We start from the raw sequence: 26,340 nt of genomic DNA, 5'->3' as shown, positions 1-26,340 counted from the left end.
AGATCTTGTTAGTGCTGAGAGATGGCTGATTTAATTTAAAAAAACAATCCAAACTGGCTTTTGACAAGTTGTTCCACAGATGTCACGCTGGAATTCTGCCACCAAAACACCACCTATTGATATTAATCACTGCTTTTAGGAAATCTTGGTATCATTTAACATGAAATTAGATAAAGCATACTTTATACCAGATCTGGCCCTGGAAAATTGCTTTCAGAGTTTTAAATATTCCTCATGTGTGACTATTTATAAGCCACTCAAACCAGGCAGATATTATTACTGACTACCCCAATAATTACATAGTTGCTTGCTTACTTATTATTTGTCTGTCCTACCAGATTATAAAGTCTGTGGGGGTAGAAACTATTTTTGTTTTATTTACCACTGTATACCCAACACCCAAACCAGTAGCCGGCTACCACCTATTTCTCTGCTTCTTTTCACAGTGAAATTCCTAGACAGAATTACGTATATTCAGTCTGTTTCACAATAGCTGCTTGGCTCATGTACTCTAGTCCCTCTGGTCTCTACTCATAGGTCACCTTAAGGAAGTATTCCTAAACCACACTTATCTAAACTATCAATCCCCTCCCCTCTCTATTACTATACCTTATTTTTCTTTATAGTGTTTACTGCTACCAGCCATATAGTAATTTGCCTCCCTCAACTAAAATGTTAGCCCCATGAGAACAGGGATTTTTTTTTCCATTTATTTTTATTAGTTGTAGGCTAATTACTTTACAATATTGTAGTGGTTTTTGCCATACATTGACATGAATCAGCCATGGATTTACATGTGTTCCCCATCCTGATCCCCCCTCCTGCCTCCCTCTCCATCCCATCCCTCTGGGTCTTCCCAGTGCACCAGCCCTGAGCACTTGTCTCATGCATCCAACCTGGGCTGGTGATCTGTTTCACCCTTGATAGTATACTTGTTTCAATGCTGGAGAACGGGGATTTTGTTTTGCTCACTGCTGTCATCTGTAGCACCTAAAACAGTGCTTGATTTTTAGAAGTCACTTGGTAATTATCTGTTGAGTGAATGCATCTTGTAATATCACATTTAGGATTTACTCTTATCTGTGGTGCTCACATAGCAGCAGCAAAAGGAGGAAAACTGGGCAGATTTTCTAACATAAAAGTAATATAAAATCCATGTCATAGCTGTACAGCAACATGGGAAACAGTATAGTCCCCTTTATTTTATTAATTTTTAGCCTATTTTATATCCATACTGCTTCCACAGCTGTCCACCAGAAGCATGGCCTTTCACCAGCTAAATGGTTATTTCTTCTCCAAATATTATGTTTTGAAAAATATAACAAAGACAACTAGAGTTACACACACTCTTCAACACCACTCAGAAAGACAAGTGATGCTAGGACTTCTGGGTTTGGGGCAATAATAGATCAAAAAGAAATGCTTTCCTGCTATTTAGTCTAGTCTAAGTCCTGATATTTTAGTTAAATATCACTGTTTTGATTTTGCAGTGTTATCGTTGCATATTGTATAGATCATGGCATTCGGTTGAATCACTTCATGGCAAATAGCGGGGGGAAAACTGGAAACAGTTTCAGATTTCATTTTCTTGGGCTCCAAAATCACTGCAGACAGGAGCTGCAGCCACAAAATTAAAAGATGCTTGCTCCATGGAAGAAAAGCTATGACAAACCTAGACAGCATATTAAAAAGCAGAGACATCACTTTGCCAACAAAGGTCCATCTAGTCAAAGCTATGGTTTTTCCAGTAGTCATGTATGGATGTACAGTAGGATAATAAAGAAGGCTGAGCACCAAAGGATTGATGCTTTCGAACTGTGGTGTTGGAGAAGACTCTTGAGAGTCCCCTGGACAACAAGAAGATCAAACCAGTCAATCCTAAAGGAAATCAGTCCCAAATATTCATTGGAAGGACTGATGCTGAAGCTCCAATACTCTGGCCACCTGATGCAAAGAGCTGACTCACTGGAAAAGACCCTGATGCTGGGAAAGATTAAAGGCAGGAGGAGAAGGGGGCGACACAGGGTGAGCTGGTTGGATGGATGGCATCATTGGCTCAATGGACCTGAGTTTGAGCAAACTCCGGGAGATGGTGAAAGACAGGAAAGCCTGGCATGCTGCACTTCATGGGGTTGCAAAGAGTTGGCTATGACTGAGTGACTGAACAAAAACTACTCCAAATCAATTTCTATAATTTGTTGTTCAGTCATGAAGTCATGTCTGATTCTTTGTGACCCCATGGACTACAGCATGCCAGGCTCCTCTGTCCTTCACCATCTCCCATCTCACCATCTCCCATCACCCCTCAAACCCATGTCCATTGAACCAATGATGCCATCCAACCATCTCATCCTCTGTGGCCCCCTTCTCCTGTGCTCAATCTTTCTCAACATCACAGTCTTTTCCAATGAGTCAGCTCTTCATGTCAGGTGGCCAAAGTATTGGAGCTTTAGCATCAGTCTTTCCAATGAATATTTAGGGTTGATTTCCTTTAGGATTAACTGGTTTGATCTCCTTGCTGTCCAAGGGACTCTCAAGAGTCTTCTCCAGCACCACAGTTCAAAAGCATCAACTCTTCAGCACTAAGGGCTTCCCTCATAGCTCAGTTGGTAAAGAACCCACCTGCAATGCAGGAGACCCCAGTTCAATTCCTGGGTTGGGAAGATCCGCTGGAGAAGGGATACCCACTCCAGTATTCTTGGGCTTCCCTGGTGGCTCAGCTGGTAAAGAATCCACCTGCAATGCAGGAGACCTGGGTTCGATCCCTGGGTTGGGAAGATCCCCTGGAGAAGGGAAAGGCTACCCACTCTAGTATTCTGGCCTGGAGAAGTCCATGGACTATACAGTCCATGGGGTTGCAAAGAGTCAGATACCACTGAGTGACTTTCACTTTCACTTTCAAGCGTTCTTTGTGGTCCAACTCTCACATCCGTACATGACTACTAGAGAAACCATAGCTTTGACTATACAAACCATTGTCGGGTACAACATGGGAAAAGTAACTACTAGGAAAAAAATGGTATAAATATAGATCCTTATTTGCTCTTCAGGTAAAGAAAATGGCACTAACAAAGACAGAATATAGATCAATGGAACAAAATAGAAAGCTCAGAGATAAATCCACACACCTATGGACACCTTATCTTTGACAAAGGAGACAAAAATATACAATGGAGAAAAGACAATCTCTTTAACAAGTGGTGCTGGGAAAACTGGTCAACCATGTGTAAAAGAATGAAACTAGGACACTTTCTAACACCATACACAAAGATAAACTCAAAATAGATTAAAGATCTAAATGTAAGATCAGAAACTATAAAACTCTTAGAGGAAAACACAGGCAGAACACTCTTTGACATAAATCACAGCAAGATCCTCTATGACCCACCTCCCAAAGTAATGGAAATAAAAACAAAAATAAACAAATGGGAGATCCTAATTAAACTTAAAAGCTTTTGCACAATGAAGGAAACTATAAGCAAGGTGAAAAGGCAGCTTTCAGAATGGGAGAAAATAATAGCAAATGAAAACAATGTACAAAGAATTAATCTCCAAAATATACAAGCAGCTCATGCAGCTCAATACCAGAAAAACAAACAACCCAATCAAAAAGTGGGCAAAAGAACTAAACAGACATTTCTCCAAAGACATACAGATGGCTAATAAACACATGAAAAGATGCTCAACATCACTCATTATTAGAGAAATACAAATCAAAACCACAATGAGGTATCATCTCACGCTGGTCAGAATGGCTGCCATCAAAAAGTCTACAAACAGTAAATGCTGGAGAGGGTGTGGAGGAAAGGGAACCCTCTTACACTGTTGGTGGGAATGCAAACTGGTACAGCCACTATGGAGAACAGTGTGGAGATTCCTTAAAAAACTGGAAATAGAACTGCCATATGACCCAGCAATCCCACTGCTGGGCATACACACTGAGGAAACCAGAACTGAAAGAGACACATGTACCCCAATGTTCATTGCAGCACTGTTTACAATAGCTAGGACATGGAAGCAACCTAGATGTCCATTGGCAGATGAATGGATAAGGAAGTTGTGGTACATATACACAATGGAATATTATTCAGCTATAAAAAAGAATGCATCAGAGTCAGTTCAAACGAGGTGGATGAAACTGGAGCCTATTATACAGAGTGAGGTAAGTCAGAAAGAGAAACACCAATACAGTATATTAACACATATATATGGAATTTAGAAACATGGTAACAACGATCCTATATGCAAGGCAGCAAAAGAGACACAGATGTAAAGAACAGACTTTTGGACTCTGTGGGAGAAGGCGAGGGTGGGATGATTTGAGAGAATAGCATTGAAACATGTACATTACCATATGTGAAATAGATGGAAAGTGTAAGTCTGATGCATGATTCAGGGCACTCAAAGCCAGTGCTCTGGACAGCCTAGAGGGATGGAGTGGGGAGGAAGGAGGGAAGGGGGTTCAGGATCAGGAGGCACATGTGCACCCGTGGGTGATTCATGTTGATGTATGGCAAAAATCACCACAATATTATAAATAAATTATCTTCTAATTTAAATTAATTAATTAAAAAAAGAGAAAATGGCACTAAACAAATGATTCCTTTATTAACAGATAAATGAGTGTCAAATGTTTAATCAGTTGCTCACAAGTTTCAAAATCCATTTGACTCATGAAACATTGCCATGAGATACTGAAGATAAGTTCTGTTCCCATTTTACACGTGACAAAGCTTTTATAAAACAATTACAACTGAACAGACACATAAAAATATTAAAGAATCAGAGTAGATAAAGGAAATAGGGTTAATGGGGTACATGGAATCACTGGACTAGGTGGTGCATTCATGCATTTGTGGATTTTGGCTTGTAGTTGACTTACTAAAAAGAAAAATCTCATTAGGGTAACCCCTGGGGAGGGCAAATCACACTGTGCTCACTTCCCTTTCTGGGACATTTTGATACAGGTGAAATTAAGTAAAAATTACCTTCAAAGATCTCTTTGAATGATTGACAAGAACAGGCCTGCAGGTTTTGAAAAATGAAGGTTGGTCAGTGTTATCACTTCTTAGTATTCTTTTTTCATTAGAATGAAATCTACTTGACAGCAAATATTAATTTCCCACTTACATTATAAACCTCCAATATCTTGGAAGAAATCAACCTCTTTGCACACAATCCACATCATTATCACTTTAACTCTTGAGGATTGAGGATTCATGACCCTAGGGTGAACTGGAGTGGTGGTTCCCAGGCTACCCTTAAGGGAGGAAAGACCCTAGCAGCAAGCAGAGGAGGGAAAAGGGCAAGAGAGCAGTGTATTAACAGATATCTGAAGAAAGGCCTGAAGCTCACAGGTATGCACTCAATAATCCTTCCGTTACTACCTAGAAAAAGTGATGACACTGACCATCCTTTATGTCTCAAAACCTCCTGCAAAGCTGTCCTTCATCATTCTAAGAGATCTTTAAAGGCAACTGTTTACTGGATTTCACATGGATACACGTTCCAGGAAGGGAAGAAGAGGGGGGAGCATACAGTGTGATTTGCCTTCCTAGGGGTTGCCCTATGGGATTTTTCTCTTTAATAAGCCAAAATGATATTTATTAATTTACAGTGTGGTGGGGTGGGGGTGGTGGACTGGGTGGGAGGGTTGATTTTTCCTTATGTAAAATGAAATGTCAAGGCCACTATTTGGCACCCAGGTCCCAGTAATGAGGTATCGGGAGGCCAAAATTTTATCAGCTGGTTCCTTTGTGAGTATGGAATGCAGGAATGTTTTGCTAAGGAAAACTTGAGAACATTTTCAGAGTTGGGTCCTTGAGTTGGGAGTAGGGAAAAGGGAGAGAAAAACCTTGTATTTTTGAGGGATGGTCATGAAGAACTTTTTTAAAGGCTACCTAATTGATTTTTATGTATGTGTTTATAATAACTCACATAGTGATTTATTAAGTTTATATAAATATCATAAAATGGGAAGCTCATTTCAAATGTTATCATGTTCTACTGCTTACAGATAGTTTAATTTCAAAGTAGCGGTGCCAAGATGCAAGAAGGGATAAGGAAACATCCTCCATTTTCATGTTTTATTTCCTAGTCTAGTTCTACATTACAAAAAAAATAAGGTCTACTGAAGGAGACTGTCAGTCTAACACACAAGAACCTGCTCACACTATTCAGATATGGAAAATTCAAGAGTAAAATACTGGGACTTCCCTGGTGGTCCAGTGACTAAGACTCTGAGCTCCCAATGCAGGGGGCCCAGGTTCGATCCCTGGTCAGGGAACTAGATCCCACATGCTGCAACTAAGACCCAGTGCAGCCAAATAAATAAAATTTTTTTAAAAAAAGAGTAAAATACTCTCAACGAACTATCTAAATTAAAGCTTCCTAATTGGCACACCTTCCTAGGTCCCATACTAGAGTACTTAATAGACTGTAGCCCCATAATTTTACTCATGTAGTAGCTACCATCTGACAAGAAAATTGTTGATTTGTGCTTAATAAGCCAAATATGCATAAATTATTTTTAATTACATAAAGCCAAGTGGTAAATCTAGGTGCCAGAGAAAAGTCATTACCCTTATCATTCAGGAGGAACAAGTAATACTGCAAGGTAACTGCAAAAATCTAGAAGGGTGAATTACTTCTCTAAATGAAAATCACTTTATCTGAAAAATAATCTTATGTATAAAAATTTTTTCACAAGATATTCCACCCTGCTGGGAACTAGGACAATTAAGTAAATACAGTTAGGCAAATGCTAAGTAATCTACCAGATATCCACTAGAACTGTTTCAGAAAACTTAGAAAAGGACTTCAGAATTCTAACTTCCAAGTTAGTCACCTGCTAAAATCATCCTAGGGTTCTCTGTTGCTCCAATTCCATTATTAGAATTAAAAAAAAAAGAGCCAACTTACTTCACCAAATCCACAGCCAAATTCATTACATTGCTGGTGCTTATTGCCAATTATCATATGGCCAAGAAATGAAATCTTAAAAAAAGCACAATATTAGCATCTCTAGGTGTTCATTTTCTGCATTAAAATAAAATATATAAACAAAACTCTTAAAGGGGGAGCATGTAGCATTGGATTTTAGCAAACAAAATGGACGAAGGCAAGCTTATGCTGGCACAGAATCAATCTCCTATGAGAGTGAATCCAAATGTGTATTTGTGGTAAAGCACAGCAAAGTTTTTGGGTTCACAATTTTAAGAATACAGTAATTGAGCAGCCATGAAAATCAGCACACCCTTTTGCTCTGGACCAAAAAGAACCAAATAAATCTTAAAAACCGCTCCTTGCTCCACTCTGATCCATTTTAATTTACATGAACTATAATAGTGGTAGCTCTCATGTGGTAATTTCAAGCATTCTACCACACCACAGATAAAAGACAAATATGGTAAGATACCAATTGACCACAAAAATGGGGCTATATCTGTTCTCATCATACAGGTGTGACAGAAATCTTGGTTTATTTCTTCAGACAAACCCTCTCTTCTTTTAGAGAGATGGGGCTACAGTAAATGTGAATGGGTGGGAGAGAGATAAGAAACTGGTTCAACTGATGCATGCTTTAAGAAAAAGCACATCAAAGGAATTCCCTGGTGGTCCAGTGGTTATGACTCCTGGGCTCTCGATGCCAAGGGGCCTGGGTTCAATCCCCGGTCAGGAAACTAAAGTCCCACAAGTCACACAGCAAAAAACAAACAAACAAAACAGCAAGTCAAATGAAAACCCAAATAAAGAAAACAAGGAGTGATTATATAAAGAAAATTTGCAACAAGTAAAAACATATTTACTACTACATAACAGTGATTTGATTCTCAAAAATATGATTTACCTATTACTTTTCAGGAACACAGTAGTTGTAACAAAGTGAAATAAACTTTGGTAAATGTGGACAGGAGAACCAGAAAAACTCTGGTCAAATAAAATTATGGGGAACCAAAATTTTATGCTGTAACACTGGGCTGGAAAATATATTTTAAATATATTCTGATCTGTTTTCAATGGACTCAAATGGGCAAATTACATCACTGGGTAATTATGAACATTGATTCTCAAATTTTAATCTGGAAAATATATACATCTATTAAATGGAAAGTCTCCTCTGCAAAATAACACTTCTAATTTTTGAAAATTATAAAGTGGCAAAACATGAAGTTTAAACAGGCAAATTTTGTGGAGGTATTTTCAAGAGGGCTCTTTTAGAAGCTGAATAGGATGAACAGGTCACGCAAGATATTTTTTTAAATGTCCCATAGGACCTCAGAATTCTCACCACACTACCCGGATCTTGAAAAAAAAAAAAAAAACAAAAAGGAAATAATAGCACGTGTTCATCACCATCTCAACAATACACATTGATTTGGCACCTATAATCTTTCATTTTATCCTCTCAACTCTGAGGTAGACACCATTTAACAGAAGAGAAAAAGCAATGCCTTCAGTTATTTAGTTCTAATTACAATTTGCCGGGTTTAGCAGTTACAGGTCATAATTATAATTTGCCTGGTTTGCTGATTATTTCCCTCAAACCCGACCCTCTGCCACTTATCTAGATTATGAATACTTCAAAGACAGGGAACTGAATATTAATTATCTTTGTATACTAGCATTCCACATGGCACACGGTAGGCTCTTAAGGTTGAATGAATGAAAGAATTTGTCGAACATCATTCAACAGATTATGATGGGACTAACTAGCAAGTTTTGAGACACTTCCTTCTCGTTCCATCTCGCTGATGAATTAATCCTGGACCATCACTTCAAGGCCACACTATCAAACTAGAAGTAGTCACGAAAATGAGCTCTGGTCTCCCCAGTGACCAAAAGTTTGCACCTGCCCAAGAAGGCTGGTCTCAAAACAAAGTTCCCAGACTAGACCTAAATAGAGTTCTTGATTTGTAAATCAAAGAAGTGAAGGCAGGATGGATTAGGCGGGAAGAGAAACTTCCGTTTGTTCAATCGGTTTGCTTTACAACCTTGGCTCTGAAAGAAAGGGCAGCCAGCGCCAAACACTCAACAGAGAAACGAGTACAACGGTTACTTTGGGAGGGGATCCCAAGGATCGAAAACTTGGAAACAAAGTGAAAAACGCTAAACGGGGCGGAATTAGCAATTCTGAGACCTACTCCTCACCTTCCCCCCGCACTCCGACTCTTCCCCCCCAACCCTGACTCCCGAATCTCTCTTTTGACGCCAATCCCCCTAGAAGTGATTGGAGTTCCTCCCTTTCTCCTCATCTGTCCTCCCACACAATTACGCGCCCCCCCACCCCCCCGCCAACTCCCAGGGTGGTGGCTAAAGATGGGGGAGGAGGAGAAGTTGTGGGGAAAAGTTAAGTGCACAACTGCGAACTGGCCCTGATCACTAGCCTAAAAGCGATCTGCCCACGTCGAACGCTTGTCACCAGCCCCCTCCCCCAGGGGAAGCAACAGAGCAGGTACTCTTCCTTTGAAACAGCCCCTCCTTTACCTCAGATTCTTCCTTGGCTTCAGAAAGAACCCCCTCCTCCCTTTCGCCGTCCCACCCAAAGAGCGACTTCTGGTACAGGGAGGCGTTCTCAGGACAGTGAGGGCGACGGAAAGGTGGTGGTGGGGGCAGAAGAATCCGAGTCCCACCCACCCCCACCCTCCCCGCTCAGGGTTTAGGATCAGGCGGCGGGCGGCGACGAGTAACTGTCCCTCACCTCCTTTTAAGAACCAGCGAACACGAGGCCCGAGGCAGGGAGGGTGGGGGTAATGGCCACAGCTTACCTGTGAGTCCCCCGCCGCCTTCCTCCCCGTAGCCCCGACGCCGCTGCAGCACGAAGTAGTCATTGGACCTTTCCATCATCCACAGCTTCAGCGCATTTTTCAGGAGTACTTCCTCGGGCTTCAGCCACATCCCGAAGAACTTTATGCCGCCCTGGAGCAGCCACCCAGATGCCCTCCTCACCTCACCCCTCCACTCTTTTCCTCCCCTCTACTTCTCCTCCCACCAAATCTGCCTCAGGCGGCAGCCTCTCGAATTCTGCTTTTCCACACTTCCCCCAACCCTCCCTTCTCTCCCACGTAGGCAGCGAGATTGCCAATTCCCTCCCACAGCGCTAACGCCCGACTGGGAAATAGTCCTGTTCCTTTCTCTTCTGGGAATTGTAGTTTTCTTTCCGCTTTTCTGTACTCAAGCACCCGGAGCGCGGGACTACACTTCCCAAAATCCATTGGGGTGAAAACTGGGTGCGGGTGCTTTCAAAGCGAGTCCAGCCATTAGTTAAGTGGATTTTGCCAATCAAAAGTTTAAAGCGGTTTTTGGAGCGAATAAGTGAGGCCCGGGTATAGAGGTGTTGTTTCTTCTCATCCTTTTACAGCTGAGGGTGTTAAACTGTACTAAATAGTTTCCGGAATTTGGGAGTAACGAACGGCCATTCTGGGAAGGAGCAGTAGCCGTAACTAACGTTTTGTTATTGTTCAGTAGCTCAGTCGTGTCCGACTCTTTGCGACCCCATTGACTGTAGCCCACCAGGCTCCTCTGTCCTTGGAATTATCCAGGCAAGAATATTGGAGTGGGTTGCCATTTCCTTCTCCAGAACTAACGTTTAATGTACTCTTACTATGTACTAAAGCGATTTCACTTACAGTGTCTCACATAATCCTTACAGAAGTCTCACAATGCATATCTCATTCCCCACTCTGTACATAAATAAACAAATGCGCAGTCGGGTTCGGTGACTTAGCCAAAGTCACACAGAAAGTGGAGTTTGATCATTGTCTGATTGAAAAATCTTTCTTGGATTAAGCTCTTTTCTGCCCATACAATAAAAATATAAAATCTCCAGAAACCATATAGTGTTTTTCACGCCGTGTGCTCCTTCCTTCCCAGATTTGTTCTAAATATTGTAATCAGCCACAGAAAATGTCGTCCAACTTTGCTTTACTGGATATAAACAATTTTTGAGCGATTTTTTTCTTAAGTTCTTTAAGAATCCCTTTCAGGGCAGCCTGTACCTTGTTAATGATACACAGCTGCTTAAACACTTTGAAGTCGGTAGTTTGTGAGACATCATTATGAGAAATTATTTGAGGGACATTTTTATTTACTGCTGTCACTAAGCCCACCAGAATTAAAGAGGCTTCTCTGGTGGCTCAGATGGTAAAGAATCTGCCTGTAATGCAGGAGACCTGGGTTCAATCCCTGGGTCGGGAAGATCCTCTGGAGAAGAAAATGGCAACCCACTCCAGTATTCTTGCCTGGAGAATTCCTTGGACAGAGGCTACAGTCAATGGGGTCTCGAAGAGTCGGATAAGACTGAGCGACTAACACACAACAACTGAAAGTGAAAACACATTTATAGGAACGAAAGAGTTGAGAGGCAGAGTACAAAAAAATATATACATATATACAAGGGGCTCTTGGCAAGCTATATTGAGAATGAAGCCTCAAGAATATGACTTTAAAAAAATGGGGTGGGGCACACCCCGATGCCAAGGAGCCATAAAACTCTGCCTCAGAGCAGCATCTGTGGCTTAACCCTCACAAAATGTGGGCCAGCTCAAAGAAAGCAGGCGTGTGCTACAAGCAGGGATTTTTCTTCAAAGTGAATAAAAGGCCAATTGGGGATTCTTTTTTTCTAAAATGCAGTTGTTAGTCCCAAGGCAGCTCTTTGGAGGCAGGAGGTGGGGGTGGGGGCGGGCGTGAGGGGAGTGGTGGTGGTGGACAGCAATCTTCCCAGAGCCCTAACTGCAATGTATCCTTGGGGAAAGCCATCCTAATTTGGAAATTTATTAAGGAAGATAATTTCCTAAGTCTTCCTGGTGAAAGATCAGTAAATGTGGCAAATAAAAAGAGATGTGAAGTATCCTTTATTTTTTACCTTTCCTTCCACTTTTTATTTCCTTCCTCATCAAGCCACATTCTTTTCCAATACCCTTAAACTGTAAGAGTTGTGGCAAGGGCTGTGCAGAACTGGATGGTTCTTCTGTCTCTTTACTGGGCAACTCTACTCAGATAAACCCACATGCTCCCTGGTACAGAAGTGAACCCACTTTTGGCTTGGAGCAGGGCATTTAGAGAGCTCCTACTGTAGTAAACAAACATTTTGTTGATTATGTGAATAAAACACATTTAAATTACTCCTGGAATAGAACGTTTTGTCCTGATCATCTACTATATTTCAAGCCTTTGCAAATAGAAGTATTTTTCCTAAAATGACTTAAAAAACAGACCATGTCACTATTCAATTGTGTGTATTAGTGTACATTGTTTTTAGAAAAGAAGGACAAGAATTACAAACTGCCATGGATATCACTGCTGGTATTGTGTGGTAATATCTATATCTCTCTATGACTGGAGGCACAGCTAGTCATTTGATCCTCATTAATAAACTTGTACATTTTAACATCCTTAATCTGCAGATGAACAGGAGGCTCAAAGAAATTAACTTGCCTAAAATCAGATAACTAAATAAATGGTGGAGCTAGGGTTTGAACCTGGGTTTGTCTGATTACAATATGTCTGACAATATGGTTTATAGATACCTCAAAGACAATATATCCAAAGCCTAATTTATTTCTCTAATATCCTCCTGTCTAAAGTCTCTTCTACTACATTCTCATAGTTCCGAGCACCACTGTTTACCAAGTTGCTCAAGCTAGTCACCAGGGAAGCCCAGCCATGAAAAACTCTATTTATATATACTACTATTCTCCAACTGGGACTTCCCTGGTAGCTCAGATGGTAAAGAATCTGCCTGCATTGCAGGAGACCTGGGTTCGATCCCTGGGTCAGGAAGATCCCCTGGAGAAGGGAATGGCAACTCACTCCAGTATTCTGGCCTGGAGAATTCCAAGGACAGGGGAGACTAGTAGGCTACAGTGAGGGGTCACAAGAGTTGGACACGACTGGGTGACTAACACACACACAAACACTCTCTGAAGTGAAGTGAAGTGAAAGTCGCACAGTCGTGTCCAACTCTGAGACCCCATGGACTGTATAGAATTCAGTCCATGGAATTCTCAAGGCCAGAATACTGAAGTGGGTAGCCGTTGCCTTCTCCAGGGGATCTTCCCAACCCAGAGATCAAACCCAGGTTTCCGGCATTGCAGGCGGATTCTTTACCAGCTGAACCACCTAACCATCAAAAAATCTAGGTATGTCCACAAGTGTCTCACATTTATGAGATTGTATGTTTCTGGAAGAAAAAAGGTTAAGAACTTGTGAGTAGTAGTTTTCAAACTTTTCATTGAATTACCTCTAAGGTAGAAGATAATGAACATTTTTCTCTGGAGGTCAAAGTGCCCACTGTTATAATGAACTTCTTTTAAATCCCATGTAGTATGCAAATCTAAATGTTATATTGTTTAATATGCTTAAAAATATTTTTAATCTACTCTAAATGGAAGATACAATAAGTAAGGTAAATAACTGAAAATTTATATAACCTAAGGTGATAAAATTGATCCAGATACTACAGAACATAGCTAGAATATTTAGTAAATGAACCAAAACCAGATGGAGGGGGGAGAAGTACTGTATATCTAGCGTTCCAATTGTATCTTTAAATATATTTTTACTGACTTACCTGGGAACCATGTATATTCTTAATTATAACACAATGTGACTTTCTAAAAAATTATTTATTTCTTTTAATTGAAGGATAATTTATTTACAATATTGTGGTGATTTTTGCCTTACTTCAACATGAATCACTGTGCCTCCTGATCCTGAACCCCCCTCCCTCCTTCCTCCCCACTCCATCCCTCTAGGCTGTCCAGAGCACTGGCTTTGAGTGCCCTGAATCATGCATCAGACTTACACTTTCCATCTATTTCACATATGGTAATGTACATGTTTCAATGCTATTCTCTCAAATCATCCCACACTCCCCTTCTTCCACCTTAGTCCAAAAATCTGTTCTTTACACCTGTGTCTCTTTGGCTGCCTTGCATATAGGATCGTTGTTACCATGTTTCTAAATTCCACATGTATGTGTTAATATACTGTATTGGTGTTTCTCTTTCTGACTTACTTCACTCTGTATCATAGGCTCTAGGTTCATCCACCTTATTAGAACTGACTCAAATGCATTCTTTTTTATAGCTGAATAATATTCCATTGTGTATATGTACCACAACTTCCTTATCCATTCATCTGCCAGTGGACATCTAGGTTGCTTCCATGTCCTAGCTATTGTAAACAGTGCTGCAATGAACATTGGGGTACATGTGTCTCTTTCAGTTCTGGTTTCCTCAGTGTGTATGCCCAGCAGTGGGATTGCTGGGTCATATGGCAGTTCTATTTCCAGTTTTTTAAGGAATCTCCACACTGTTCTCCATAGTGGCTGTACCAGTTTGCATTCCCACCAACAGTGTAAGAGGGTTCCCTTTCCTCCACACCCTCTCCAGCATTTACTGTTTGTAGACTTTTTGATGGCAGCCATTCTGACCAGCGTGAGATGATACCTCACTGTGGTTTTGATTTGTATTTCTCTAATAATGAGTGATGCTGAGCATCTTTTCATGTGTTTATTAGCCATCTGTATGTCTTTGGAGAAATGTCTGTTTAGTTCTTTGGCCCACTTTTTGATTGGGTTGTTTGTTTTTCTGGTATTGAGCTGCATGAGCTGCTTGTATATTTTGGAGATTAATTCTTTGTACAGTTGTTTTCATTTGCTATTATTTTCTCCCATTCTGAAAGCTGCCTTTTCACCTTGCTTATAGTTTCCTTCATTGTGCAAAAGCTTTTAAGTTTAATTAGGTCCCATTTGTTTATTTTTGTTTTTATTTCCATTACTTTGGGAGGTGGGTCATAGAGGATCTTGCTGTGATTTATGTCAAAGAGTGTTCTGCCTGTGTTTTCCTCTAAGAGTTTTATAGTTTCTGATCTTACATTTAGATCTTTAATCTATTTTGAGTTTATCTTTGTGTATGGTGTTAGAAAGTGTCCTAGTTTCATTCTTTTACACGTGGTTGACCAGTTTTCCCAGCACACTTGTCTTTTCTCCATTGTATATTTTTGCCTCCTTTGTCAAAGATAAGGTGTCCATAGGTGTGTGGATTTATCTCTGAGCTTTCTATTTTGTTCCATTGATCTATATTTCTGTCTTTGTGCCAGTACCATACTGTCTTGATGACTGTAGCTTTGTAGTATAGTCTGAAGTCAGGCAGGTTGATTCCTCCAGTTCCATTTTTCTTTCTCAAGATTGCTTTGGTTATTCAAGGGTTTTTGTGTTTAGTCCATCCTAGGGGAGATCAGTCCTGGGTGTTCATTGGATGGACTGATGTTGAAGCTGAAACTCCAATACTTTGGCCACCTGATGTGAAGAGCTGACTCATTGGAAAAGACCCTGATGCTGGGAATGATTGAGGGCAGGAGAAGAAGGGGACGACAGAGGATAAGATGGTTGGATGGCATCACTGACTCAATGGACATGGGTTTGGGTGGACTCTGGGAGTTGGTGATGGACAGGGAGGCCTGGCATGCTGTGGTTCACGGGGTTGCAAAGAGTCGGACATGACTGAGTGACTGAACTGAACTGAACTGTGTTTCCATACAAATTGTGAGATTATTCTAATTCTGTGAAAAATAGAGTTGGTAGTGTCAATCTGTTGAATCTATAGATTGCTTTTGGTGTATACTCATTTTCACTATATTGATCCTTCTGATCCATGAACATGGTATATTTCTCCATCTATTTGTGTTACCTTTGATTTCTTTCATCAGTATTTTATAGTTTTCTATATACAGGTCTTTTGTTTCTTTAGGTAATTTATTCCTAAGTATTTTATTCTTTTTGTTGCAATGGTAAATGGGATTGTTTCCTTAATTTCTCTTTCTGATTTTTCATTGTTAGTGTATAGGAATGCAAGGGATTTCTGTGTATTAATTTTATATCCTGCAACTTTACTATATTCATTGATTAGCTCTAGTAATTTTCTGGTGGTATCTTTAGGGTTTTCTATGTAGAGGATCATGTCATCTGCAAACAGTGAGAGTTTTACTTTTCTTTTCCAATCTGGATTCCTTTTATTTCTTTTTCTTCTCTGATTGCTGTGGCTAGGACTTCCAAAACTATGTTGAATAGTAGTGGTGAGAGTGGGCACCCTTGTCTTGTTCCTGATTTTAGAGGAAATGCTTTCAATTTTTCACCATTGAGGATAATGTTTGCTGTGGGTTTGTTGTATGAGGCTTTTATTTTGTTTAGGTCTGATCCTTCCATGCTTGCTTTCTGGAGATATATATTTTTTTAAATCGTAAATGGGTGTTGAATTTTGTCAAGGGCTTTCTTTGCATCTTTTGAGATAATCATATAGTTTTTATCTTTCAATTTGTTAAAATGGTGTATCACATTGTTTGATTTGTGATATTGAAGAATCCTTCCATCCCTGGAATAAAGCCCACTTGGTCATGATGTATGATCTTTTAAATATATTGTTGGATTCTGTTTACTAGCATTTTGTTTAGGGTTTTGCATATATGTTCATCAGTGATATTGGCCTGTAGTTTTTTTTTTTTGTGTGTGTGTGTGGCATCTTTGTCTGGTTTTGGTATTAGGGTGATGGTGGCCTCATAGAATGAGTTTGGAGTTTACCTTCCTCTGCAATTTTCTGGAAGAGTTTGAGTAGGATAGGTGTTAGCTCTTCTCTAAATTTTTGGTAGAATTCACCTGTGAAGCCATCTGGTCCTGGGCTTTTGTTTGTTGGAAGATTTTTGATTACAGTTTGATTTCCATGCTTGTGATGGGTCTGTTAAGATTCTCTGTTTCTTCCTGGTTCAGTTTTGGAACGTTATACTTTTCTAAGAATTTGTCATTTCTTCCAAGTTGTTCATTTTATTGGCATATAATTGCTCATAGTAGTCTCTTATGATCTTTTGTATTTCTGTGTTGTCTGTTGTGATTTCTCCATTTTCATTTCTAATTTTATTGATTTGATTCTTCTCCCTCTTTTTTTCTTGATGAGTCTGGCTAACAGTTTGTCTATTTTATTTATCTTCTCAAAGAACCAGCTTTTAGTTTTGTTGATTTTTGCTATAGTCTCCATTTCTTTTTCAGTTATTTCTGCCCTAATTTTTATGACTTCTTTCCTTCCACTAACTTTGGGGTTCTTCTCTTCTTCTTTTTCTAGTTGCTTTAGGTGTACAGTTACATTGTTTATTTGATGTTTCTCGAGGTAGGCTTGTATTGCTATGAACCTCCCTCTTAGCACTGTTTTTATAGGTTTGGGGTTGTCATGTTTTCATTTTCAGTTTTTTTTCTATGCACATTTTGATTTCCTTTTTTATTCCTTCCATGATCTTAACACAACATGACTTTTACAAATGAATTTTCATAAAGCCCCATCATCTTAAGTTGGAGACTACCTATACATACAACTATATCTACTGTCACTGTTTAAAAATATCAGCCTATATTTTGAATGTCATGTTGTTGTTTAGTTTCTAAGTTGTGTCCAACTCTTTTGCAACCTCATGGACTGTAGCCTGCCAGGCTCCTCTGTCCATGGGATTTCTCAGCAGGAATACTGGAGTGGTTGCCATTTCCTCTCCAGGGGATCTTCCCGACCCAGGATTGAACCCATCTCCTGCACTGGCAAGCGGATTCTTTACCACTGAGCCACCTGGGAAGCCCTATATTTTGACTATGTGAAAATAATAAAGTCTGTTGCTAAAACTCTTATTTATAATCAAAATATAATACTAGGAAGAAAATTCACAAGTGACATGGATTCCTCTTCTTTGCATATACCCAAGAGAATTGAAAGCATAAATCTACACAAGGACTTGTACATAAATGTTCATAGGAGCATTAGCCATAATGGCCATAAAGTGGTAACGATCCAAGTGTTCCTTAGCTGATGAATGGATAACCAAATATGGAATACCCATAGACTGGAATATTATTCAGCAATTAAAACGATGAAATACTGATGCATGCTTCAACATGGATAAACCTTGAAAATATGCTAAGTAGAAGAAGCCAGTCACAAAAGACCATATATTATATGATTCCATTTAAATGTAATGTCTAGAATAGGCAAATCTATAGAGACAAAAGGCTAATTGATGGTCCCCTGGGGCTAGGAATGGGAGCAGAAACAGTGAAAATTGATATGAAGGGATTTTGGGGGATAATGTCAGTCAGTTCAGTCGCTCAGTCATGTCCAATTCTTTGCGACCCCATGAATTGCAGCACGCCAGGCCTCCCTGTCCATCACCAACTCCTAGAGTCCACCCAAACCCATGTCCATTGAGTCGGTGATGCCATCCAACCATCTCATCCTCTGTCGACCCCTTCTCCTCCTGCCCTCAGTCTTTTCCAGCATCAGGGTCTTTTCAAATGAGTCAGCTCTTCACATCAGGTGGCCAAAGTATTGGAGTTCAGCTTCAACATCAGTCCTACCAATGAACACCCAGGACTGATCTCCTTTAGGATGGACTGGTTAATGTAATATTCTCAGAATCACTTGTGGTGAGCACAATTCTATCCATCTTTAGAACCATACATTTACAATGGCTGAATTTTTGGTATATAAATTGTATGTTCATGCAGCTAGTAAATATTCAAAAATTATAAATGCCTCCCCAGAATTATAAATGCCTCCCCAGAAGAACCCCTGCAAAGCTTGAGATGATTAACTTCCTGAGAATATAGACAAACTTTATAGTGTGGCATCACACACATTGGGCATATTGCCACATAAGACATATGCATATCCTGGATTTCATCATCATGGTTCTAAAGTGTTCCAAACAACTGTTTATTCTTAACATATTTGCAAAAATAAAGAGCTGCTTTTAACCCAATTAGAGCATCCCAAGAATGATACTTCCAAAGAGAAGACTGAAGGAAAAGGTAATTGCTGCTGCTGCTGCTAAGTCGCTTCAGTCGTGTCCGAATCTGTGCGACCCCATATTCGGCAGCCCACCAGGCTCCCCCGTCCCTGGGATTCTCCAGGCAAGAACACTGGAGTGGGTTGCCATTTCCTTCTCCAGTGCATGAAAGTGAAAAGTGAAAGTGAAGTCATTCAGTCGTGTCCGACTCTTAGAGGTAATTATAAAGCAATAAAATGGCCTTATGTTTTGTGTAATATAAAGACGGACGTTTCCCTGGTGGCTCAGTGATAAAGAATCTGCCTGCAGTGCAGGAGACCTGAGTTTGATCCCTGGGTTGGGAAGATCCCCTGGAGGAGGGCATGGCAATCCACTCCAGTATTCTTGTCTGGAGAATCCCCATGGACAGAGGAGCCTGGTGGGCTACAATCCAAAGGGTCACACAGAATCAGACATGACTGAAGTGACTAAGCAGCAGTAGCAGTATAAAATGGATTGGCATCATGATCCTTTTCTAACCTTAAATTTTCAGTGATCAATAGGAGGGAGATTCTGGAGAGAGGGGACATATGTATACCTGTGGCTGATTGTGTTGATGTGTGGCAGAGGCCAACACAATATTGTAGAGCAATTGTCCTCCAATAAAACAAGAAAAAGAAAAAAACTTATTAGTGGTCAACCTCATTATTTACCTTGATGACATTTAAAAATAATTCATGATAGATTCATTTATTTTATAATGGCAGCAGTTCCTCACTATGTAGTGAAATATGTAAACATGCTGTGCTGTGCTTAACTGCTCAGTCATGCCTGACTCTGTGACCCCATGGACTGTAGCCTGCTAGGTTCCTCCGTCAGGGAAGCCCAAATACTAAAGTTTTAGTTTTTATTAAATATATCAACAAACATTTACATTAAACCTTTTTCCTCCTAAATCCAAGCATATATTAAAAGTTAGTATATGATTACTAAACACCAGACACAAACTTTTATTGGAATATTTTATTTACATTTTATATTTAAAGAGAATCAATACAAATCGGGACCTATTTACAGCATTTCAAATCAGTGTACAAGAATGCAATGGTTTCATCCACTCTACATTTAGCCAACAAAAATACATGTCTATTCTGCTTTTGCTTAAATTCTGCTGAAATTTGTACTGGAAACAAAACTCTAAAACCAAAGATAAGCTACCGAAAATATAAAGTGCATTTTTATAACAGCTCTATTTAACTTTGGTGGATGAAGCTTCAAACTTTATATTAAGGCACCTGGAATTCTCCCCCCCCCCAACACCAATTCTTTTTCAAATACCAAGAAAATGCATTCACAAAATTTATAGCTACATAGATAGAATTTTATTTTACCTAATGTTATTTTATAAAGCCCATTTAGGTAAAATGTAAACTCAATTTTCAGTCAACTTTGTTTGGAAAACATTTTCTATAGATTAATTTCTGTAGACAAATTCATACACAGAGATCAATTAACAATTTTTGTGTGACTTATTCATAATCATTTTCAAATGGTATGATGATTTATATATTCTGCTTTTGAAAGTCCCATAAGTAAGGTTTGAGAAATAGTTATATAGTGTTTTTGTAAGGAAAGCTTTTGTCTATGATCTTTTGTCAAATTGGTGTCGTTAATATACCAACCAATCCAGTCCAGTACATATTCTCTAAGAAACTATGCTTGACACTCAAATGAAGTAAATTTAGCCTGATTTTAAAAATAAGAAATTGTTAAAATGAGTATTTTGCTTTAATCCTGTTCTATCAACTTAATGCAGCTTAAATAGATATTTCATGAAGTACTAGCCTAAGTTTGCATTGTTTTTTAAATTACAATTCCAGATCAATATAAGCACCTGGAGAAAAACCCTGACATATATAGCCCAAGCTAAAGTAGTAGTATTTTTAATTAAGATACTATCATAAAATAAAGTGATTACAGCTGTTCCACATTTTAAAAGCAACAAGTTTTGATTAAAAAAAATTGTTATAAATGGAAAACATGATTACTTGACAAGAGTTTTGAATGTTTAAAAATGTTGCTACTGCTATCGAGAAGAAACTTGCCTATGAAAAACATTATAATGTGTTTGTGGGAAAAGTTAGTAGGTTTAGTATTTTAAGTCATTTAACTATAGCATAATATTAGTCATCTCAGCACTTTCAGTATCATTCTTATTTTATTAAGTTTATCCAGTTCCTTAGTAGTAAACTAGGCCCTGATTGGCAGTTCTGTTATTACTAAAGTTTTAAGTTTTCTATTGACACAGATTTTATGACTTAATTTCTTGAACAGTGGTCTCCTGATCATCTTCTTCAAAGGTTGGGTTGTCAACGTGAGGAACAACATCCACTGCCATGGAGTTTGCTTCATGGTTTACCAGCTGTAGATTTTCATCTTTAAAAAAAAATGGCATTTGAATCAGTTCTAATGAGGTGGATGAAACTGGAGCCTATTATACAGAGTGAAGTAAGTCAGAAAGAAAAACACCAATACAGTATATTAATGCATATATATGGAATTTAGAAAGATGGTAATGATGACCCTATATGCGAGACAGCAAAAGAGACACAGATATAAAGAATGGACTTTTCGACCCTGTGGGAGAAGGCGAAAGTGGAATGATTTGAGAGAATAGCATTGAAACATGTATATTACCATATGTGAAATAGATGACCAGTCCAAGTTCAATGCATGAAACAGGGCACTCAAAGCCAGTGCACCAGGACAACTGAGAGGGATGGGATGGGAGGGAGGTGGGAGGGGACTTCAGGATGAGGGACACATGTGTACCTGTGGCTGATTCATGTCAATGTATGGCAAAACCCACCACAATATTGTAAAGTAATTAATCTCCAATTAAATAAATTAATTTTTTAAATGGCAATTTTAGGATGCTTTCACCCCTCTGTTCTTTAAGACAAAATTCAACACACATGTCTAAGAAACCTTTCTTATCTAATTCAATCACACTCTGATTATCATACTAATTCCCTGTTTCTTTAATATGATTTTGCTGCCTTACATAAAGCACTTATATGTGTGTGCTCAGTCGCTTCAGTCATGCCTGACTCTTTGTGACCTCATGGATTGTAGCCTGCCAGGCTCCTCTGTCTATGGGATTTCCCAGGCAAGAATACTGGAGTGGGTTGCTATTTCCTCCTCCAGAGGATCTTCCCAACCCAGGAATCAAACCCTTGTCTCTGGTATCTCCTGCATTGGCAGGCGGGCTCTTTACCACTGTACCCAGGGAAGCCCTAAAGCATTTATGGCATTATATTAATTTACAATTACTATTTTGTTGATTCATACATGTGTTTATTTTTACCTACATTATAACATCCTTAAGAGCAACAGTTATGTTTTCTGTCTCTTCTCTGTTCTAAATATAATAGCTCTTAAAATCAACTTCATGTTTGAATCACCTGGGGACTTTAAAAAATTACGTATGCTTTTTCATATACATATATCTTATCGATAAATTGATAAGATAGATCTGTGTGCAGTGCTCAGTCAAGTCCAACTCTTTGTGACCCCATGGACTGTAGCCTGCCAGGCTCCTCTGTCTATGGGATTTCCCAGGCAAGAATGCTGGGGAGTGGGTTGTCATTTCCTTCTCCAGGGGATCTTCCCAACTCAGGGATTGAATCCACATCTGTGTCTCCTGCATTGCAGGCAGATTCTTTACCAACTGATAGATTAAGATAGGTAGACAGAAGGACTAAAGTTAATCAACCAGGAAGTTGTGGAGGGAGTTCCCAAAATGGAATACAAGTAGTAACAAGTGAATATAACTATTTTACAGATGAAATATACATAATCATTCTGAAGAGAGTGGGAAAGAAAAGAACTAACCTAAGTAATTTTGGAAAATTATATTTTGACTACATCCTATAAGGTTAAAACCAAAGAACTACACTGGTTAGTGAAATTATTTTTCACAAGGGTACGTTAGCAATGTTGCAACTTACATGTCCTTTAGGACTGAACAAATAAGTAAATATATTGAGGATAATAACAGCCGGGTTTCTCAATGTCCAAGAATGGAGTTAAAAGTAAGGAAAGAGGAAGGCTAGAATAAACTCTGTGGTGTTGGATTAGAATCATACATCAGTATAAACTAGCTGTTCTTCAGATAGGTGAATGTAGATGTGTGTATATTTGTGTGAGTACATACACATATTTCCTCACTTTGTTCCTTGAAAGGGCTAATAGCAATGACACTCCAAAAGCAATGAGCATACCTAATGCCCGATCTTGATTCTGAGGTGCTATTCTCCAATAAAAGCCCCCACTCCCTGAAGAAATAACTGATTCTAGGGTTAGCACAAGAGAGCAGATTAACCTAGATTCTAGCCTAGGGGCCAGCAAACTACAGCTCGCAAGCCAAATCCATAGCTAAGAGTGATTTTGACACTTTTAAGAGGTTGGAAGATAAAACAACACTGTCCCAGTCCCCAAAGCAACAAAGACCTAAAGTCTTCAAAGCCTAAAATATTTACTATTTGGCCATTTACAGAAAAAGTTTGCCAATCCTTGGCCTAGAACATCTTGTGATAACAGAAAGTAAGGAAGTGCTCAAAAAAAAGGGGGGGGTTATTTTGAAAGAAAATCAACCAACTTGAGGGAGTTCCCAATGACCAAATCTAGGACAATCTAAGCATGAATAAATCATGAGAATAATATTATGGAGAAAAAGAAATATCTGTGAGTCCATATTATTATAAACAGTTGAATAAATAAGTGGAGAAACAATAGCTCTTCTTTAAATTAGAAGCTTAATTAATGTAGAAAGAAGGATGGAAATAGAAAATCACCATTTGGCACACACTTCAGTAATAATTATTGTAAGCAAGAACTATCAATGATTGCTAAAATTAGTAGGTAAAAATTATGATGAGAAACAGGACATTTGCATAGTTTCCAAGTGTCTCTCAATAACACAATAATTATAAAGGGAAAAATAATAACTTTAAAAGAAGAGGCTTGGCAGATACCACCTTAACCAAGTGAACAAAGTTAAAAACATTGATAATAAGACATGGGCATAATGTGCCTCATTATATGATATCAGGCAGACAAGATAAGATATGTGGTTTTCTTGCCAGAAATAGACAATGGACAATGAATTTAATCATTGGGAAACAGCAGACAATTCCAAATTGAAGGATATTCTTCAAAGTAACTAACTGGTGGCCTTCAGAGATATCAAAGTCAAGAAAAACGAAGACTAAGAAACAGTCACATATTAAGACTAAAAGGACTTGACAGTTAAATGTAATGTGGACTTTTCAGCAGATTGGGTATAGAAAGAACATATCCAAACATAAAGGACGTATATAGGGACTTCCCTGGTGGTCCAGTGGTTAAGATTCCATGCTTCCACTGCAGGGGGTATGGGTTCGATCCCTGGTCAGGGAGCTAAGATCTCACATGCCTCGCATGTGTGAGATGAACTAATATTTGACAAGGGAACCAAAAACATCCAGTGGGGAAAAGACAGTCTGCAATAAATGGTGTTGGGTAAGCTGGATAAATATGCAACAGAATGAAACCGGACCCCTATCTTACACCACTGAAAAAATGAACTCTAAATAGATTAAGGATTTAAAATGCCAAAATCAACAAATGGGACTATATCAAACTAAAAAGCTTCTGCTCAGCAAAAGAAATAGTCAAAAGAATGAAAAGGCAAGCTACAAAATGGGAGAAAATATTTGCAAACCATATATCTGGCAAGGAGTTAATATCCAAAATATATAAGGAACTCATACAATTTAATAGCAGAAAAGTAAATCTGATTTAAAACTGGGCAGAATTGAAATTTTGGGGGGAAAATATATTTTCCCAAAGAAAATGTGCGTGCATGCTCAGTTGCTTAGTCATCCCCAACTCTTTGCCCCCATAGACTGTAGCCCATCAGGCTCCTCTGTCCATGGGATTTTCCAGGCAAGAATACTGGAGTGGGTTGCCATTTCCTCCTCCAGGGGATCTTCCTGACCCAAGGATTGAACCTGCATCTCCTGTGGCTCCTGCACTGGCAGGCAGAATGTTTACTGCTGACCCATCTGGGAAGCACCCCAAAGAAGATATGTGTATACAAATGGCCAACAGGTACATGAAAATATGTTCATCACTAATCATCAGGGAAATGCAAATGAAAACCACAATGAGATATTGCCTCACACCTGTTAGAATGGCTATTATCAAAATTATGAGTGTTGGTAAGGATGTGAAGAAAAGGGAACTCTGGTATACAGTTGGTGGGAATGTATATTGGTACAGCACTATGGGAAACATGTATGGAGGTTCTCAAAAAACTAAAAATAAAACTATCATATCATCCAGCAATCCAACTTCTGGGTATATACCCAAAGGAAATGAAATCATTATCTTGAAGAGACAGCTGCACCTCCATGTTCACTGCAGCATTATACACAATAGCCATAGAAATAACCTGTTTCTATTGACTGATCAACAGATAAAGAAAATGTGAGATACATATATATGTACACACACACACACACACAGACACACACACACACACACAGAGGAATATTACTCAGCCATAAGAAAGAAGGAAATACTGCCATTTGCAACAACATGGATAGATCTTGAGGACACTGTGCTAAGTGAAATAAGCCACACAGAGAAAGACAAACACTGTATGATAACACTTATATGTGGAATCTTTTTTAAAAAAGTCAAATTCATAGAAACAGAGAATGGTGGTTTCAAGAGGCTAGAAGCAGGGGGGAATGGGGAAATGTCCATCAAAGGGTACACGTGTCCAGTTATAAGATAAATAAGTTCTGGGGATATAATGTATAGCATGGTGACTACAGTTAACAATACTGTACTATATACTTGAAAGTTGCTAAGAGTGTAGATCTTAAATGTTCTCAACACACACACACACACACACACACACACAATTTGTAATTATTTGAGATGATAGATTTGGTAACTAATCTTTCTCTGGTTATATGTCAAGTATATTTCAATAAAATTGGGGGGAATGAGAGAAGAAGAAATACAATGTGGGATCCTAGGACAGAAAAAGGACATTAATGGGTCAACTGGTGAAATTTGAGTAAGTTCAGTTTAGTTGCTAACATTTTATCATATAATTTCCTGACTTTGATAATTGTATATGGTTATATACGATGTTAACACTTGGAGAAGTTCAGTGATGGGCATTCTTTTTACTATTTTTGAAATGTTTTTTCAGTCAGGCTGAAATTATTTAAAAAAAAAACAAACAAAACTGTGCTTGGGCCCACATCTCATGGATTTTGATTGAACTATTCTGGGGTAGAGTCCAGGTATCAGTAATGTTTAAAGTTCTTCTAGGTGAGTCTAATGTGCAGCAAGGATTAAGAACTAGGGGCCCTATTCTGTGGTTCTCAAAGTGTGGTCCCTGGACAAGCAGTATCATTATCACCTGGAAACTTCTTAGAAATGAAAATTCTCAGGGCCCATCTCAGACCTATTGAGTCAGAA

At 39.0% G+C, this 26,340-nt stretch overlaps 2 protein-coding genes across 4 annotated transcripts in view; both read right to left on the bottom strand.

Annotated features, from left to right (window-relative positions):
* Positions 1-10,060, bottom strand: part of TBC1D8B (TBC1 domain family member 8B) — an 83,614-nt gene extending 73,554 nt beyond the window's left edge. For both annotated transcript variants that reach the window (XM_020877937.2, XM_070462209.1), the window contains exon 1: positions 9,768-10,060. In XM_020877937.2, the coding sequence (XP_020733596.1) occupies positions 9,768-9,897 (130 nt within the window). In that variant the 5' untranslated portion in view covers positions 9,898-10,060. The remainder of the gene's footprint in view (positions 1-9,767) is intronic.
* A 9,746-nt stretch (positions 10,061-19,806) lies between these two features.
* RNF128 (ring finger protein 128) overlaps positions 19,807-26,340 on the bottom strand; it is a 64,353-nt gene continuing 57,819 nt past the window's right edge. Inside the window, exon 7 of one of the 2 annotated variants that reach the window (XM_020877930.2) lies at positions 19,807-21,234. In XM_020877930.2, the coding sequence (XP_020733589.1) occupies positions 21,110-21,234 (125 nt within the window). In that variant the 3' untranslated portion in view covers positions 19,807-21,109. The remainder of the gene's footprint in view (positions 21,235-26,340) is intronic. The other variant, XM_020877932.2, reaches the window with a different exon arrangement.

Source organism: Odocoileus virginianus, unplaced genomic scaffold (genome assembly GCF_023699985.2).
Source record: "Odocoileus virginianus isolate 20LAN1187 ecotype Illinois unplaced genomic scaffold, Ovbor_1.2 Unplaced_Scaffold_1, whole genome shotgun sequence".
Lineage (NCBI taxonomy): Eukaryota > Metazoa > Chordata > Mammalia > Artiodactyla > Cervidae > Odocoileus > Odocoileus virginianus.
The sequence above is the reverse complement of the archived record's forward strand: the minus strand, read 5'-3'. Positions and strand labels throughout refer to the sequence as shown.